Source organism: Oryzias latipes, chromosome 22 (assembly GCF_053564925.1).
Source record: "Oryzias latipes strain Hd-rR chromosome 22, Olatipes_Hd-rR_3.1".
Classification (NCBI taxonomy): domain Eukaryota; kingdom Metazoa; phylum Chordata; class Actinopteri; order Beloniformes; family Adrianichthyidae; genus Oryzias; species Oryzias latipes.
In genome coordinates this window covers 6,212,515-6,230,129 of record NC_136258.1, presented here as the reverse complement: position 1 = coordinate 6,230,129, position 17,615 = coordinate 6,212,515, and the positions used below count along the sequence as shown (strand labels likewise).

General features: G+C 41.6%; 1 protein-coding gene across 7 annotated transcripts in view; it reads right to left on the bottom strand.

Annotated features, from left to right (window-relative positions):
* Positions 1–17,615, bottom strand: part of ppp2r5eb (protein phosphatase 2, regulatory subunit B', epsilon isoform b) — a 49,551-nt gene that overhangs the window by 7,012 nt on the left and 24,924 nt on the right. For all 7 annotated transcript variants that reach the window (XM_078940796.1, XM_023952059.2, XM_023952060.2 and 4 more), the window contains one exon: positions 1,866–2,062. In XM_078940796.1, coding sequence (XP_078796922.1) covers positions 1,866–2,062 — 197 coding nt within the window. The remainder of the gene's footprint in view (positions 1–1,865; positions 2,063–17,615) is intronic.

Sequence of the window (17,615 nt, the reverse complement as noted above, 5' to 3'; positions counted from 1 at the left end):
GCGGATTGTGGGAAAAAAGCATTGTAGTGGACTGAGTTGGGCTGGGAGGCTGTTGGGGTTCCGCTAATGTCCGGAGCTCATTGAATGCATCATGGTGAGATGTTTGTTGGCCCTTCTGTCATTCTGGTGCATGAGACAACATTAAGGCGTCTGAGGAGCGCTGCTCCAGTTATAAATAAAAAATAAACATTTCTGCTGCTGTTCCGTACTATTCTAGTGGTAACGTTTAAAGAAGAAATAGCTGTTATGGTGAAAAATTGGCTTCCTGAAAAAGAAAAAAGGTCATTTCGAAATGGGGGGGGGCATTTAGGATTTTTAGTCATTGCCAAACAAGATAATTTAACATTGAATAGTTAACATTTGCAAAGTGAGAGAAATAAATTTTCTTGGGGTTATCTAGAAAAAATGTAAATCTCAAGTTCAAGTGGATCTAAAGTGGATCAGGACATCCCTAATATTAACCACGATGCATTTCAGGCCCCAGCTTTGACAATAGGTTAAATCCTTTTGCATAAGGGTGTAAAGATTAATCAATTTATAATCCTACAACTGTCTGAGGCAAGTGTTAGATCACATCGACCGATACTATTATAAAAACATTTCAAAATGAAATAGATTGACCTATATGGCAGGTTTATTTTACTAGAACATAAAAGCAGGCAGCAGGGATACAGGGATGATTCATTCTTGTTCACCTGTTTGTAAACATTTAATTTACGGCCAGAATCTGGAAAACTTCCCCTGCACGGTTCAGGACCAGTTATTTCTCTCCGAGTCGCACCGGTTGAAGTTTGGGCTAAAAATGTCCAAGATCGATCTTAGGTCACTGAATCGGAACGCACAAAAAGAACCAATATGACTATGAATCAGATCAGCAAACGAAATCTGAGTCGAATCGTTCAAATGAACCGTTACAGCCCTATTTTTGAGGCATTTCTTTAAAAGTCAGAGCAGTTCCTGCAGGACTTCATGGAGCTCCTTGTGAAGGTTAAGACACAGACTTAACGTTCTAGGGCAGCACGATATGAGGAAAACTCGCAATATCAGGGATAAATATTGCGATTACTATATAAACGTAGATACATGAAAAAATAGCAAAACAATTTAAAAAAGTCATTTCCATTTTAGTTTAAATCAAAGTCAACATCACTTAAACTCCACATGAACCTCATCTGCATAGGAGTCCAACATCTAACATGAAAGGGCTGCATCTGATTGGTCAATGATGTAACGGAGTCAAATGCATTAAGGGATTTATTTGATTCGTTAAATACTTCAAGCCGCCATTAGATTGTCTTAGCACATTTAAGGTTGCCATTTATCCCACGTTTGCGATATGCGTATTGCACAGCTTGATATCGCGATAACGATAAATGTGCGATTTATTGTGCTGGTCTATAACATTCCTTTAAAACCACACCGCAAACAACTTGACAGTAAGGTCATTTGTGGAGCTTTCAGCTGATGTCTGCAGGTCCTGACAAAGCGCTGTGGTGTAGCAAGGACTCCAAAGGCGTGGAGAAGCAGAGAGCAAATGCTCAAGACACTTTATTGAATGTCTGTATGAAAGCAGCTACTGTTTCTATTCCTGTTCAACCAATGTGCGTCTTTATCGGAGACCTCCCAATAATCGAATAGAATCTGGCAGAAGCACAGGTCCGAAGCAGAGACTGGTGTCTGAAGTGACAGATGGAGCAGAAAACGCTCCATTAATGCACCTTTTGTGTCCCAAATGCCAGTGCTGCGAACGCTGGGGTTAGCGGCTTCACAAACTGGTTTGTGTGCAGCTTGAATACATTCAGGATGGATCTAAATATCATAAAGGTGTTGAATTGGGGTTGAGGGCATGTTGACCCCCCGCTTACCATCTTGACGACCTCTGGGTAGGCCTGCTCTGTCAGGTAGCCCCGGCTGACGGTCACATAGTCCACCAGCTCGTTGAGAGTGGAGCGCTTGTACTCCTTCATCTTGAGGTCTGACAGTGTGTCCATGAAGTCAAAGACAGTACAGCACTGCTGCAGCTTCTTCAGGAACAGCTCCGGCTGCTCCACCCCCGGCACGTCTGCACACACAAACCACACTCGGTCAGCAGAGGGCAGAGAAAGCACCAGTGTACTCCATTTCATAAAAACGATCAAAGCTTCTGCCTGATGTTTGGGGGAATCTAAGTTTTCTCTGGTTTTCTGAGGCACACCTGACATCACAGAACCATGTCTTTATGGCCTCAATCAACTGTGCTAAACCTCATGAGAACGAAAGACTTAAATACTGCAGCTGAAGATCTGCTTCATTCCACCAAGTTCTGTTTCCAGTCCTGCAGACAAAACTTAAAAAGAGCCATAGAGGAACAACAACCCAGATGTTCACGTCTGACTCTCATCATCTGGACCAGAGACTTCAAATCCAGAGGAATTCCAGGCTCATCGCCGTGAAACATTCAACATAGAAGCAAACTGTCAATTCAAATCATTCATTTTTGTTATTCCACTTATAGAATGGGGTTTCTCAAACCTAGAAAAGCTGATTATATTAGAATAAATACAGAAGAACATTTGATTTACTGATATGAAGAACATATGAAGGTCAAATCAAACGTTGTGAGGCTTTCCTGCCTTGTTCATGATTAGCAGCATGAACTAGAATGAGCATGAGCATGCATCAAAACACTAACAAAACACTGAGGCTGAAATGCAGTGTTCCCTCGTTTGTCGCCGGAGTTCCGTTTCAACAACAACCTAACGAAAGGTGAAACCCGCAGAGTAGGATTACAGATGTTTTAAGGCTGTAAACTCTTCACTACATGCTTCATAAACATTTCTCAGACAGACATGGACATTCTCAAACTTTTCTCTCGTGTTTAAACTCAAAGTTCAAACCTTTATAGAAACATAAGTCCAGTATTATAGAATGAATAAGATCTGATCTCGATCAAAGATGAATGCAAATGTGGCAAATTGAATCCGTCATGTACAGAAGAGGAGGCACAGAGGAATTTAATTGACACGGTCAACAGCCAATCAGGACGCAGAACCCTGTCTGCAGTTAAAAACAAGTCATGCAAAATTGCACTGACAAAAATCCACAAAACAGTGCGACTGAAAGGTTAACCGCGGTATAGCGAGGGAATTCTGTAAACTACAGCACTGCACTAACCTGCCAATAACAGTCATGAGTTTAGAGTGGAGCAGCTGTCTGTATTCTGTGCAGATCAATAATCTGTTCTCAATTTTAGTGTCAGTTTTTTTTCCTTCCTTTATGCTCATTGCCACAGCTTCTCTAATATAGAAAGTATGCCCCCGTTAATCAGAAACCAGAGAAACCCCTCCTGGTCTGTTGATGCAGGTTAGAGTCCAGCGCCCTCGCCTGGACTGGCGACACCACTGCACGTTACAGAGGAGGGATAAAGATGGTGAATTCAGTGACACTAGATATCCCGGAACGATGGATGTTGATGGTTCACATCCCCGGTCTGAAGTCTGCATCAGGGCGTTCTTCACACACCTTAGTCCCTCCCATAAAACAGGACTCTGTTCAACCTTTGAACGCACCCTTTGGAAAGGCTTCTGCTGCTGCCCCGCCTCACGTTGATACAGCAGGCATAAATGATGTCAATCTGCTAGCTTTTTGCACATTAACATACCCATCATGCCTATGGATTGTGAAACAGATGCATGATGGGTGTGTCGGCACAGGCTGTAATATTTTATGCTCCAACAACTGTGATAATAAAAGACTCGTTTCCAGTAAAGCCCTCACAGAATGATAAAAGCCACAGTCATGAAGACCAGAAGGAGGTCCAAGTTTAGAGATTTAGCCTGGAAGCTGAACATTGACTGGATCTCTTCCTCAACGGTCAAGTTTGCTGGTTTAGACTCAACCTTGGCGTTCCTGTGGAAGGTACATAGCAGAAGAAAAAGATAACCAAGTGAAACTAAAATGCAGACCAAACACTCCCTTCTCTGTAACTCTATTTCCATGAAAACACCTGAAAGGTGAAGTGAAAGAGGCCAAGGCCATTAGCTCCATGAACGCTCTGCAAACAGGAACCAGAACACAAGGAACCCAAAGGATCCACTGTAGATCACCACAGGAAACTGGTTCAGGTCTCAACCAGAAGCCTTAGGGTCGGGTGTGTTCAGAATGAAAACGTCAGTTTTCAGTTCTTAATTTGAACCATGCATTTGGTCTGTATTCAGAATGCCTTTGAACTTGACCGAACCAAAGTTTGTAAACAAAACCACGTGACTGAAGATCTCTTAGTTAGAAATGACAAAAATGTGGGTGGTCCTTCCTTATGCAGCCTTACAAAAATAAAAAAGTGTTTGTGAGAAACTCTAAATTAATTATTTGGCAGAGAATTGTGCACATACCTGTGCTCTGTTGTTGCTCTTTTACTCAAGACCCATGAGGTTTCTTAATGTTACACACTCTCCAATGCTAATGCACGACTCTCTTCGTTTATCACGGCTGTGTGCAGTAAGCTGTGCTTCATTACTAGAAGTGCCAGAAGCTCGATTCAGGCTGGACTTGTCCCATTGCGCCCAGAGTATCTGTCGCCATGAGAGCATGAACAGCCTTAAAGGAAGCTATTATTAGACAGATAATCACACAGGGTGCAGTAAGCCATTCACAGAGAGCACTGGAGCAGATTCCATAGCAAAGACCAAGGTGGGCAATGTGAGCCCAGCTAACTACAGTTTGTGAAACAGCAGATGCCGGTTGAAGTAAAAACATAGATAAAAAGTGAGAAGCCCCACCCAAAAGAGAGACACCCTGTTGGCCTGAACCCAACATATGAAGAATGCTGAGCTCACAAATGCACACTTTTTCAAATCTGCTCCTGATTCACAATGATATGAATAAAGAAATACCCAAAAATGCAATTTTAAGCTTAATTTAGATTCACAATCCGCAGTGTTTCTTTTTTTAACTGTCAAATTTAAAGGCAAAGTTAAGAAAACGTGTAGAAGGTCCATTACATCCTATTTTAAGGCATCACTGACAGATATCAGCTTCCTAAGTCACATTTTTATTGGTTATCTAGTACTTTACTAGAACACCAACGCTGTCAGATTCACTGCTGTGAATAAATACCAGGAGATTCTTTGAAAGGGTCAATAAAAACTTCCATCAGTCAGATCAGAGGTCAACACATCTACAAATTCTTTTTACAGCTTATCGTCTACAGCTGACAGTACCAACACACTTTGAGCATTTACAATCCATTTAACAAAGAATCGTTATTTAGGGGAAAATTGAGGGAAAAGGCTGCAGTGCAGTTCAATACAAATACAGAGTGCAGTTCATCTTTGTTTACTAAGTCCAGTTCATTTGATGAAAAAACCCTTTAAAGAACAAGACAAACAACAAATCTGTGAAAAAGCCACAAAGGAGAGAAAGAACGCCCTGCTAGCAGAACCTGAGCAGAAACAGAACCAGGAGCAGAACCGGGCACACTGACTGGCAAGTGAATAAGAAAACATTAAGCAGACACTAAGTACAGTGATCTGGTCTACAGCCTTTCCGTAGACCTTGTTTGCTCCCCCTCCATGGTAGGTTGTCCTCCACAATGAGCTTTCAGAGAGCAGGCAGACCAGGTTCACCACAGATCTCCTGTCTCCCGTCAGGTCCAAAGCAGAGCCTCGTACAAGCTGGTCCACAGCTCTGGAAACTGAATGTCAGTCAGCAAGAATCTTTTTGGTGACATTCTTCAACAAGCTAATAGGTCTGACTGCAACAGTCGCCACTGTTTACACTAGGGGCGTAACGATGTACATAGTTGAACCGAACCGTTTTGGTACAGCAGTTTCGGTTCGGTTCACTTCTGAACCGTTTCGGTACGTTTTTTTTCTTTTTTTCCCCACATATGCATCGTAACGACCCAGCTGCTTTGTCACTCATAGCGGGGAAACGAGACCTGAGCTGCTATTTAACTAGCTGCTACTTAACTAGCTGCTACTTAACTAGCTGCTACTTAACTAGCTCCTACTTAACTAGCTGTTACTTAACTAGCTCCTACTTAACTAGCTGCTACTTAACTAGCTGCATTGACTGTCCTTGCCCCCCCATACTCCATAGGCCCTCAAACAGTCTCAGAGAAAGTAGACAGAGAAATTCCATGTCTGTAATATCTTGAAAAAGTACAAGTTGTTAAGCTTTGAGAATTTTAAAAATTTTAAATTTGCTTGTTTGATGTACAAGGTGTTACATGGACTTGCTCCGCCTCCCATGTCTGACTTTTTAAAAAAAAAGGGCTCACAGCGCTCTCAGGACTAGGGCCTCGTCTCGGGGGGACTGTGAGGTTCCATACAGAAAAACAGCCTTTGGACAAAACGCTCTCTCTGCAGGGCTCCAGACTGCGAGCAATTGGTCGCATTTTGCGACCAAAATTTGAGAGTGTGCGACTAAATTTTACATCCAGTCGCACATGTGCGAGCAGTAAATTTGCCTCCCCCACCCTTCGTATTTTTTTATACATTAAACGTGGAAGGGGCACGTCAATGATCAATGAAATAATCAATGAGACGCTAGCGCACTCGCACGCAGGCAGACACACACACTCGCGCACATACTCATGAAACGCGAGCACACGCTCGCGTGATGCCTGTGTGTGATGCGGCCACTGCGTGTGAGAAGCATAGGGAAAGTCACTGTGAGTGGCTAAAATGCGTGTAGGGGAGGGGCCTAGAGCTGACCAACCAATCACAGTGGGGTATATGACTCTTGGGGGCGTGACAATGACAGGGTTTTGCAAGCAGGAAACCTGACAGCCCCCTCCCCGGACCACATTAAGGAGTTCTTTACTTTCCTTTCTAGAACGTATCTATTCGCTCATAATTTTCTAAATACATGCAGTCCTTGCTGAACTTTTCTCTGGGTCACACAGACCCGGAGGAAGGTTAAGGTTTTGGTTACGGTTACGGCGGCGCATCATACGGGTTACGGCAGCACACCGCTCCCGTCCCGCGGGAGTCGGGTCAGCTGAGGAGAATAAATGTCCCACACCTACATGCGTGACAGCTAACGGGGCTTGAACTTTAAACACGCTCGAGCAAAAACAACATTAGTTTTAGACACACTGAAAATACTTGGGGAAGATGCAACGATAGACGTGTTTGAGATGAACCAACACCTTGCCTGGATCGTTGGGGAGACCAGGCGGGGGGGGCGGCGGCTGTGAGATGAAGGCGAATCTGCAGCAAGACTGAAGGAGAACAGGAAGTTGGAGTTCTCCTTAACATTCAATTTAGTTTTAATATTCGTCTCCCCCTTAGTATGATCTGTGTTATTATATATTTTATGATTATTTTAATGTTTTGTAATGTATGTAGCCTTTTTTAATGAATTGGTATTTTAAATTATTTTAATTAATCACTCCACTACAAAAACCATCAGGACACATGTCCCAGAATGCATTGTTTTGTAGTCTGTAGGGCAACTTTCAGTCAGTTCAGTTTCCAGCTGTGTCCGGGTAGGTTTGCCCCTTGCTCCCACCCCTTTCTCGCGATATTTTTGTGATGATTGACAGTTGATGTTGGAGCAAAAACAAAAATATATGTCACACACCAGGTGATCTGCGCAGCGTTGAGCCCACCTGGGTGATCTCAAACACGCTTGTTGTGCATCTTGGCTGCACCTATTTGGTGTCACAAAGATAAATTTCCATCCGTTTTCTTTACTTATTTGTACTGTCATGACAGTGATGGTGCTGTCAGATTACCTTCTTGTTGCATCTTCAAAAGTGCAGAATAAAATGTGACACTGAATTTGAAACAGCACATTGTAATTTCTGCATCTAATATTAAAGTATTTATTAGTAATACAGTGGAAATTAGTAGATTTGGTTAGAATGTTGATTTACGGTGTGCGCCCCTAAATTTTCTGGTTGTGCCCCTAAAATTTTCAGTTAGGGGCCACTGTGCTCCTAGTGAAAAAAGTTAGTCTGGAGCCCTGCTCTGTAAAGGCCAGTAAACTCTGGAACAGTCTTCCACTGTACATCAGGGAGTGTCAAACATTACAGACCTTCAAAACACAGGTCAAGCAGTGGCTGAAAGGAAACCAGTCCTGTAGCCACTGACTTTTAACTCTCATAATGTACCACCTTCTTGTGTTCTTATTGTATCTGTGATTCTGTCTTTTGTTTTGTCCTGTTTTATGTTTCCTGCCTAGGGACTATGGATGCAAATTAGCATCATTGCTATAATCCAGCATGTTTATGCCTATCATTGTTTGGTAGATGTTCATTAATGTGCACTGTCCCTATTAAATAAAGCTTAAATAAAAAAAATAGATGCTCCATCTCCTTTCCAGCATTAATTTTATTATGAACAAACACGGACAGCGTAACAACATGAACCTCACTTCTCTTCATAGCTCTCTCAGTGATGGTGAAGAATTCAACACACAAGATTTCACACTTCCCATGAGTCTTAGTTGCTATAGGCGGGGCTAACCCCCAGGTCGCCACAGCATTAACTTTGCGCCGAGGCGGAACTAATGTTAGCCGAGAGTTTCCTCTGAGACGCTATTTGGTGACGGACAGTAAGCATGTAAACATGGCTAATGCAGATGCGAGGCCAGAGATGAGGACCCTTGGTGGCGGATGTGATCACCGGGGGGGGTGGGTGTTTGATCTCTATCTGCTACCGTGCGTGTGTTGGGGGGGGTTCTGGCTGCCGCTGCAGCGGGGGTCTTGGTGTGGGGATGGCTGGGCACTCTCCCTCCTTTTTTTCACGTTCCATCATCCATTTTAGAAGAACATAAACACTCACTTGAGCACAGGTGTTAGCTCACCTTTCCACTAATATTTTGCGTGATTGAATGAAATGTTTCACACTAGTTGGTTTGAAGGCATAAGTATGCGTGTGTGAACAATATTTGTATTGTGTACATGTTGACATGTGAACATTTTTTGAGCCAACAGGTGTGTTTATATTAATTGACTGTGTGTGGACAGGCCCCGCCCTTTTAGACCTGTATTTCATCTGAACCTCACCCTAATAAGTATAACCATCCAGAAACCTGTTGCTTTATGCTGCTTCATGGTTTTTACCCCCCTCCCCCCTTCCTATGATCACCCTCCTATCCCCCCCTCTCTCTAATATCCCTCTCTCTTCTTCCTTTCTTTCCTTTTCCGTCCGGTCCAAAAAAAGATTTTCAAACACGATTAAAATGAATAAAGTTTGGACTCGATTAAAACAGGGGTTTATTCAGACATTCCTCTGGTTTGTCAGAAGACTCATAACCCCTGTTAAAGTAAAATATGTCCAACACAAGAGGCCTTCAGCTGTCATCCGTTTGCCCAGCTGTTGGACAGGACAAGTTAAAAAATAACAAAAAGAACTTTTCTCCCAAGGGAAAAATTCAGGTGTCCAGCAGCAAAACACACATAAACACACACACTAAATAACAATAAAATAATAGTTTATAAAATAGCAGCTCATATAAGGCAGATTTGTTAAACGGCAGTTCCGAACCGAAATGCACCGAACCGAGCCCTAGGAAATTCTGAACCGAACCGAATTGAGATTTTAGCGTAGTGTGACACCCCTAGTTTACACTAAAGCTTTTTCGCACACAAAAAAAAAATTGTTGTACAAAAAACAAATGAATCAAAGACTGAGGTTGAACTAACATCAGGTTTTGTTTCCTTCAGACCAGTTTCTTTTGCTGGACCAACATAATGTAAAAGTGTTCTTCCACAAAGCCCGTCCTTTAAGTTAGCAAATGGCCACAGTAATTCTTACTGTATACCAGCATCAGCTGAGTAATTCATCACAGAGCTCTTTGGAAAGTGGCCACTATGGCATTAGCACACCGTTGTTTATATTTGACCACGATGCTTGCAGACTTTCTACAAACTTGTAGCACTCAGAGTTAAGCTTCTGCAAGTTCATTTCAATGAAGGAAACCATTTATTTATGTATTTTTGCTTTCTGCAGAAGGCACACATTCAAAGACGAACATGTGTGCGAGTTCAACGAGAGGAAATCTAGGGAATTCAATAAACAATAAGAAAATGCCATGTGGTTCTTAACTTTTCATCTGGTGTCCTCTTTCCTCATCCGTTTCAACCAGTTATTCAATACATTAAAAAATGTAAATATACAATAGCCTTTCTTTTTCTGACATTTTTACTGTTGTGGCTTTTTTAGGGATTTGTGTTAGTCAACACAAACTTTTCTAAAAGACCAACAGAATTCTCACCCAAACTCAGATTCATTGAGATAAGTAAATCTGAATCAGGGACTAGAAGTGTAAAATGTGGTTCATTAACAAATCTTTATAGACTAAAATTTTAAAGATTCCTTAACTTCGCCATAAAATGGGTGAGGCTGGAATAAAGAATAAAAAATAAAATAAATCAACAGTTGATACTTTAAAGTTCCTCACTGATCACATTTTATTGTATTTTCAAGAAATTCCCTGTTATGGTGTTATGGAGTCCATTAGAAATTCGCTTCTGAGTTGTGGGTGTGACCGTTGGTGCGGAGCAACCACGCCGCCCCTTCCCCTCCCCATTGCTGAGCATGGAGCTTGTGGACTCGCCCGGCTTAACTTCTACGGCAAAAAGAAGCTCTTTTTTGTTTTTGTCTGCTCCTCCTAAACAGGAAAAGGACCGTAGAAAAACGAAAAGTAGATGAACCGACAATGTAGAACAGAAAACTGGACACTTCTACTCACTGAGGACAGTTAACAGAAATGCAGACGACTGTGGATGATTAACATGAACCTGGAGGGATTGACAGGAAACAGAACATGACCAAAAACACCACCGAAGAACTGAACTAAACTGCAGAATATCATTAAAAAATTCAGAATTCTAGGGATAAAAGTTGCAGGATGTCTGTGTTTAAAATATTACCATCTGTATTAAACTTGGTTCATGTCTATTATGCTTGCAGCACATTGTGCAGTGTTTTATTGCTTTGATGTCTTCCAAGTATAAAGTTATATAAACTCATGTTGACAATAATTTGTTTAAATAAATAAAAAAGACAATTGTATAACTTTAACCTGCACAGCTATCATAGCAGTGTATCTATCTATAAGTAGTTTATTTTAAAATTGTACTTAATTTCCATACTGCTTAAAGAGAAAAAACAAGGACAAGAACAAAATTATTTGTATCAGAGTGGGCCTTTAAGTGATAGTGATTCAAGGAAAGAAATGTCATAAATAGCATTAGTTCCAGCCATGGTTGTTATTTTACCTGGTAGGTAATATAACAGGTGCCCCCCTCCCTAAAAGAAAGACTTGTTTCCCCTTAGACTGTGAAGCTCTGACATGCCGTGTGAAGACTGGCTTCTGAATCAGAGGGTGAGTGTGAACGCAGAAGGACGTGGAAGTGAGCAAGAGGGGGTGATGGCTCCTCTGTGAGTGAAAAGACCACAATGCATCACTACTGTACTTGGATTGCAGCTCTTTTATGGCTGTAGTGACCCACATAACTGGGGGCATTCACTTTAGGATCCATTTTTATCCCACAATGCATTTAGCTGGTACTAATGTGTTATCTCCTTGATCCAGCAGTCACAGCAGACAATGAACAAAAAGCATGGCAGATGCTCATCCCCTCATCCATTAGTATGTGTGCAAACGTCATTCATGGTTTGGCAGATTACGGTGACGATGCCCGCTGATAAAAAACAAAACAAAAAGGCTAATGGAAGCATGGCTAGACGGACATGAAACCTTATAGGAAGGTATTTTTAAGTGGGTCAGATCACTGATGAACAGCATCAAGTGGGGGGGGGGGGTCAAATTCATGACAAAAGACATTTTCACAGACGTTACATTGAATTCTTACCGTATTTTCACGACCATATGGCCCACTGGGTTACAGGGCGCAGTTTCAGTTATGGGTGCTTTTTCTGTATTTAACACATTCATAAGGCCCACCGGGTTTTAAGGTGCAGGCACGTTAAAACATAGCATTGAAACATGCATGCTACTGTGTGTTTTTAAAAAAAAAGACAGCGGGAGCACAACTGAGTTGGTTGTGACTTATTTTTCAGTCATCAATCAGCATCCAAAAATCCATCCAAGTCCTAATCTTCTGTATCTCAAATGAAAAGCTGGGCTACATTTCTATCAAACACGCCAGCTTCCCTTTCGTCATCGCCAGAGTCCGCCTCGTTGCCATGCAGCTCCTCATAAACGATGAAAGTTTTGCGAAAGCTCGAAGAACAGTGCTACCAGACACGTTAGCCCAAGCTTCTACAATCCATTCACAAACTGTGGCCCAACTCGCCCGGCGCGCCTCCCAGTCTTAGAAAAAGAAGCTGAAGATGGACAGCTTTTCATTGTAATCTACTGGAAGTTGTTGCACCACCGTAGTCGTTGCCCGAATGAAAAGATGACTGTGTTTCATAAAAACGAAAGCACCATGCCGGACCTCCATAAAAATCTTCAATTTTCATTTTCTCTGCAAGCGTTACTGCCTTTCGTGGAATGATGACTGTAGAGACTCTTCTCCCAGCTCTTCTCTGATTGTTAATCCATCAGTCTCCCACTCAGAACACCTCGCCTCGTTTCCACAGAAACTCAGCTCCGTCTCTTTGACTTGTCGGAGTTCGATTTCCAGCTTCCTCCACTAGCAAACCATGGATTCATTCATCTTGAATTCTCTGGCAGCTACTCGATTCCCATGTTCCTCCCCGTAGCTGATAGTTCGCATTTTAAACTGTGCTTCTTAAGCGCATCTCTTTGCATTTTCAGGGTTTCCTAAACGATGTTTTGCATAATGCACACACCTACACCTTCGTACTATTCGCGGGTGGGGGGGGGGGGGGGGGGTCTGCTTTCACACCAACACTTCCCTCCTTACCATTTCTCACGATGTCCTCTCCTAAATCCTCTAACAAATTTACCAAACAACACATTAGGTGCACCACACCATAGGGCGCTCTGTACATTTTGGAGAAAATAGAAGACTTTTAAGTACATCTTGTGGTCGTGAAAATACGGTATACTGTTATTCAGCAGACCAGTGGTTCAGTGTACGACCGTCCTCAAACTAACAGGTTTGGAAACAGAAAAAACCTTTCCAACGGGCAGACCTGACTCAAGCTTGAGACTGCTGTAGGCTAGTTCATGAGCTGGTTCTGGCTTCAGCCTCTCCCACATTTTCTTCTCCCCATCTGCCTGTTTAGCAGCAAAGAGTCATCAACAAATTGGCAGAAGAAAAGAAGTCCCTGTTTAAGCGGCGGCCTTAATTAATGGTAGAAAAACAGCTCAGTGAGAAGCAGCATGAAAGAGCAGTGGGATCCGCTGGTACCACAGGATCTCTACATGTCTACATAAGCTCATTATATAATGGCATTGACCTTTACAATGCAGGGTCAAAATCCAGCAGCTAACACGTCCAAGTTCATTTAGAACAGAAGCAGTGAATGATGCTATTCTCATGTGTATTGAAATGTCCTATAGGAATGCAAAGAAGAAGGAAAAAAAACACAAAAACCAGCATGTAACATCCTCCATCAGCACGGTTTCTTATATTAGACAAAAATGAATATGTCGTGTAAACCTACTGGTTTATTCAACCAGTAACTCCAAAGCTAGAACGAAAATTCAGGAAATACACCTGCTAGCCTTGTTTCCACACCGATGAATTTAACTCCAACGGCTCGTCAGACCCAACAGCATTTAAAAAAAAAAAAAAAAAACTATCACATCAAAAGACTTTTTCATGTTGTTATTAAAAACTTTGATCACTTTGACTTAGAATAATTTGCTCAATCTGTTAAAAGAAAGATTTGTAATGCTTAAGGATTTCTTTAAGTGATTTTACTTTTAGAAGAAGTTACTGTACATTGGATTCTGTATTTTTCCTTCAAGGACAGTTTTGCATTAGAGAAAATTAAATTTATGTCTGTGGATGAAGAAAGAAAAAAATAAAATAAATCAGCCAAAAATGTGAAATTAGTCAATCTTAAAGTAAAACAGCCATTTCCTGAAATCAAACAATACTAGAAGGAGCAGCATTTCCAAAAGAAAGTGAAGGGTTAAATGCTATATTGCTGAATGAAAATGGAACCTAAAGGTAATAATTAGCACAAAAAGTTAATTAAGAAAGAAATGATCAAAGTTGACCATAAATACAGTGAAAACATCACAAAAACAAAAAATATATTTTTGTGAAAAATGCCAGCGCCGTGCTTCCATTTTTCTGTCTTGTGAAGCACCTTGAATTACTTTGTGTACGAATTGTGCTATACAAATAAACTTGCCTTGCCTAGCATTAAACCAAATATAGAGCAGAGTTTTAGGGAAAAGTTGTGACAAACATTCAGTTTCTTATTCCTTCCTTTGATTTGTACCAGTGTTGAACAATTGTCAAATCAACTGCTGGTGAAATGATTGATCCTTGATCAACTGCAGAGAACCAGCTGCTTTAAAGTTTCACTTCAATTATATACGGGAAATGTAATCATTTTAAAATTGTTCCCAGTGGTCCTTTAATCATGATTATGCAGCTCTTAGTAAAAATCAAAAAGCCTGTGTCGTTTTTAAGCACAGCAGGACTTCATAAGAAATTTGTCTCTGGGTTGTGGGGGGAGTGTTGGCGTGGAAGTAGTCCAACGTTGACATCGCAGAATGCCTTTGCAGGGCTCGACATAGCCATTTGTCCGCTGGCCCGGTCCTGTTTTTCGAGCAGTGCGGACCACAAGACTTTACTTTTCACTTGTCCGCTCGGGCCACTAAAATATTTAACGGTTTATATATTCTTCACCTTTTTCAATAAAGTAAATTTTGCGAAAACGTGTAGATTTACCTCGTCTTCATAATTTAGTTTTTCTGCTAGTCCTGTGTTCAGACTTCAAGGGTTTCTATGGGAAACCTTTGATCACTTCTCCTTCTCTCCCGCCTGCGCGCGCGCGGCATTCACTGCCGAGCACCACGCGGCACGCGCTCACTACTTTTTTTTTTCAAACTTTATTGAATGTAACAATTCAATACAAAACAATGTTAAACAGCAACAACGAAGGCACAAGCCAGTGGGTTATTATTACATTTGATTATAAATGCGACACCGTCACTGAAGAGAGACTGAAGCATGTCAGAGATGTGGAAGACATGGCAGGAATAGATAGGAATATGTTAGACGGAGTAGTGGGTATAATTAGTAGTATGGACAGCAAGATATTTAATGAATGCATTGAAGATGAAACTGTATCCACTAAGCTTTAAGCTGAATGTCAAAGAATCAAAGGCAACTCCAAATACCTGAATCTCAGACTCAAATGCAGTAGAATGTTAAACTACTTAATTTTGTTTTTCTTTACAACACTGTAAGCAGTAAGTATTTCTAGTTAGCTGAATGATCTCAGTTAGACCTGCACAATATGAGGAAAACTCGCGATATGCGATATCAGAGATTAAAATTGCGATAACGATATAATTTGCGGTATATAAACAAACAGCAAAATAACCAAATAACCATTCCCAGTTTAAAAATTATACTCCAAATGACCCACGTTGACATAGGTTACAAACATCTAACATAATAGGGCTCCATCTGATTGGTCAACAATGTGAAGGCGTCCATCCGATTGGTCAAATGCATTAAGGGATTTATTTGATTCGTTAAATGGTTCAAGCTGCCATTAGATTGTTTTAACACATTTAAGGTTTATGATTTATTGCGATATTTGCCGTTAGAAGCACCATGAAAACTTCTTAACTAGTGTTACCTACTACACTGCAGTGCTCTCTTCAAAACATCTGAAACAGACTAGAGCAGATTTAAATTTGATATGGTCTATTTTCAGTCATTGAAAAGTGTAGAAATAAGTGATGTCACCAGAATGCACCAAATTGTACCATATTAAAAGTTTCCGGGGGGGCATGCCCACAGACCCCCCTAAAGTTGCAAGCACCTGCGGAGCGGCGGGTCCCGCTATGCGCGGTGTCGGGCCAGTAACTTTCAGGCAGGGCCAGTAAGTTTCAAAAACTACTGGCCCTGTGGGCCAGTGCAAATTTCTGGGCTATGTCAACCCCTGCTTTGTTTACATTCTCTCTTGTTAGTTTAGCTCCTCACAACCCCAAGATAACATTAGCATAGTCAAGAAACGGCGAACAATATCAGAGCAATACTCAGAAAAACAATTTTAGGCTTTCCTTATATATCCTGCAATCAGATTCCAGTAATCTGATCCAAACATGCCACCAAACCGAATCTAAACCAGAACTGACCAATCCTGGCCCAGCCTGCTTGTTTCAGAGTTCTCTGACATGCTTTCTGGCGATTAGCTGACGCGGGAGTCCCCTCATTCTGATGCGACTGAACACACCTGATCCAGGTAACCGGCAAACAGAAGTGCAGGTAGGCTGGAAAACAGGCAGGGTGGTAGATCTCCAAGACAAGGATTGAGCAGCCGGGCAGCAGCAACTGTCCAATATGCTGTTATTTTCAACTGACTATTTATTTGTGATCCTTCAACCTTTGCTTTTTTGTTAGATGCAACTTCAAGCCTCCTATTTGAGAGCTAATACAATTGTAGAACAAAATAAACATTTTATCCTCCGCCAAATTATCACTTCCACCCTAAAAGCTTTGCAGCTTATATCAGCCATGGGAATGTCAATAAGGGTCAAAACCCCTGCCCTCGTGCACAGTTCCACCAACATTACTATCATTAGCTCTGGGGGGGGGTCTGGTTTATGAAAGAATAGTTCAGTTTTAGTTGGCATAAATGCACATATTCAACGGAAAATAACTTTGCTATTCTTAGATAGCAGCCTGCAGACATTTAAGAGGAAACACAAGTCTAAGAAGTGCAGCCGAGAGGTGTGTAAGATGACCAGGCGACACACACACACACACACACACAAGGAACAGGGCGCACACACAGTGTGTAAAAGGGAAAGCCCCTTGTCTCTAAAAGTAGTGAACACGTGTAAACGAGTGAGTGGGTTTTGGTTACAGCATGAGAGAGAATGAGCAGCTCCCACAGACTGACTCAGCAGCTGCACCTGTGAGAGGGGGGGGGGCACTCGTGCGCTATTTTGTGCTAGCTATGAAGACATAATGTACAGCATCTTCACTGCCTTCACTCTGTGCCACAAACGATGGTAAACCAAAGAGCCACAGGACTGACTAAAATACCATTTTGTAGCTGTTAAGACCTTCATTTTCTTTGTAGGTTTAGATCTTAGTTGGCGCAATCTACTTTAATAAAAAAAGCTGCACTTTTCAGACATTTTATCCACCCTAAACGCATCAGCATCTGCAGCTTTGCTCAGTTATCTTTGCGCTTGTTCAATCAATGGCAGCCATGAAACGCCAAACAAAGTGAACAGAATTTAATAAACCTCGGACACTGAAGTTAAAAGTTGATTCAACCTTTTTCTTACTGCTGCAGGGACTTCATAGTAATTACCACAAGTTACCCAAAACTATGACGAAATCAACTAAGCCAAACATAACTTTATCTAGCTAAAATAAGAGTGGTGTTTGCAGCTGTTCCTGCTGTTGACACTGACCCCAAGAGAGCACAGATGACAACATTACATAAAGGATTACTGTGGGAAGAGACTTTAAATGCTGCATGTCAGAACATCTGTTCTCTTTGGTCTTCAAACAACAAGGACAGACATGACGGAGCATT